Source organism: Cryptomeria japonica, chromosome 7 (assembly GCF_030272615.1).
Source record: "Cryptomeria japonica chromosome 7, Sugi_1.0, whole genome shotgun sequence".
Taxonomy (NCBI): Eukaryota; Viridiplantae; Streptophyta; class Pinopsida; order Cupressales; family Cupressaceae; genus Cryptomeria; species Cryptomeria japonica.
Genome location: NC_081411.1, coordinates 76,605,579 through 76,607,693, shown reverse-complemented (window position 1 = coordinate 76,607,693; position 2,115 = coordinate 76,605,579). Strand labels below are relative to the sequence as shown.

The 2,115-nt window shown below is 35.5% G+C and overlaps 1 protein-coding gene across 1 annotated transcript; it reads right to left on the bottom strand.

The window, feature by feature from the left end:
• Window positions 1-313: 313 nt before the first annotated feature.
• On the bottom strand, window positions 314-2,115 carry LOC131079384 (LOB domain-containing protein 1). The gene is made up of 2 exons (XM_058017301.2): window positions 1,954-2,115; window positions 314-1,226 (listed from the first exon to the last, which is right to left on the bottom strand). The coding sequence occupies exons 1-2, from the start codon at window positions 2,113-2,115 to the stop codon at window positions 933-935; spliced, it is 456 nt and encodes a 151-aa protein (XP_057873284.2). The 3' UTR covers window positions 314-932.

Below are 2,115 nucleotides of genomic sequence, written 5' to 3'. Positions count from 1 at the left end.
CTTAATACATAAAATCTAAGATAGAACAGAAAACTATGTACTTATTATTTTCTTTTATTTTGATCAAGAATGAAATCATAATAATAAAGAACTCAGAAAATATCACATAAGGATTTTCAAATAATGTTAACTATCATAGAAAACATGAGAAATAAAAACCAAAGAAGTTTCTAACAACTGCACCACCATCAAGAACTTACAAAATTTAAGATAGAAAACTGTAATGAATTACTAAATGTACCAAACATTCCAATGGTATGGACTTACAGTTGTTGCCAAGATAATACAATTTTTATTTTAGTAGCTAGGGATGTGAATGCTTTTATTTGAAGAAAGTTGATAATTACAATGAAGGCGGACATCCTAAAGTGTCATACAAAATAGCTATTCAGAGGTAAACAAAGAAGACATGATTATTAAAATTATGCACATGATTTTAATGATAAGAGATTTCCACAATCTATAGTAAAAATAGAAAGCCGTTTTTGGATTAAATTGTGTACAATATTTTTGAATCAAGGTTTTGGATCACACTCCGTGATCTATCATCAAGATAAAGAGAGCCAAAAGAATTATAACCCAACGTTTTGGATCACACTTCGTGATCCATCATTAGGATAAAGAGAGCCAAAATTATGGCTCTCTTTATCCGGCTGATGGATCATGATACAATTATGATTCTTTTGGCTCTCTTTATGTGGACGATGGATCATGATTCTTTTGGCTCTCTTTATCCTGATGATGGATCACGGAGTTTGATCCGAAACTGATTCTTTTGGCTCTCTTTATCTTGATGATAGGTCACAGAGTGTTATCCGAAACGTCGATTCAAAAATCTTGTACACAATTTAATCCAAAAACAGCTTTCTATCTATACAGATGACATTAAGAAATCATCTTAACCAACTCATCCTCATAAATCTCTACGTTGCTTATTGGCTCCCACAACAGCATAGGATCCAGGTGCTCATAAATATTGTAACAGTGCCATATACATATTGAACATCAGGAGATCCAGTGGGGAGGAGGAATACAAGCTTATCATATTCATAACGCTTATTGATGAGCTCTTCTTGCTTGGCCTTCAACTGAGATTCCAGCTCCGCTATTTGCTTCTGCAGTTCATGGACCACACTGGCAGTTCCCCGGATGGGTTCCTTCATTCCTGCAGTTGCTTCCCACACGATACTCTTTACTACATCTTCTCTTTGCTTGGCCTCCAGACCCTAAAACAATAACCCATAAATACATGAGTACCATGATAAAACTAATGGAAAAAACATACGTACTTTGGGGAAATAATTTGTTCTGACATCTTTGATCATAAATCTCATGTTATATTTGAGCTGAATGTAAATTACTCCAATAATATTTGAGCTGACAGTACAATAGGGCAATCAGTCAAATAGCAGAGCCAGAGTTAAATAGCTAGCTACCTAGCTTAAATCAGAATTGACTGCTTATCTAACATCCTAACCTGAGAATACTTGTCACCGGGATAGTTCTTCTAGCGTTGAACAACTGTTCATATAGATCCATTATTATGATCAAAACAACACCGACCCATAAAACAAGGTGGGTTAGTAGCGTTAGAAGTCGCAAAAAACTAAAGAGGCATGATAGATACATTTGGCTAGGGCGTTCTCATACTAGTTCCCTAAAGGTTTCAACTCCTCACTTGGAATTAGACCTCTATTACAAACACTACAAAAAGGCTGCTAGGAATAAGGGTTACTCTTGGCTTTTTGAATCTTCAAATATCTGTACCATCAATAAAGTCACAGCTGCTTAAGGTCAGTGAATCATTTGGATACCATACCACGCAAATCTTAAGTCAAAGGCAACGAAAGACATTTCAGACAATATATAGTGTCGTTCAAAAGCAAGTACATATGTTTGAAAAACTAAAACCCATTAAAACAGAACAAAAAATGGGTCATGATTAAAATTTACTTGAAGTAGTTTAGCGATATGGCTAGTTCCATACACTTGCTGCACGATTGTGTATTTTTCGGGATCATCTGGAGGAAAATGTGGAACAAGAATACATTCTTCTGAACACTTTTTGCGTTGCGGCCTACAGGCTGCGCAGGATGCAATCTTTCTCTTCCTCAT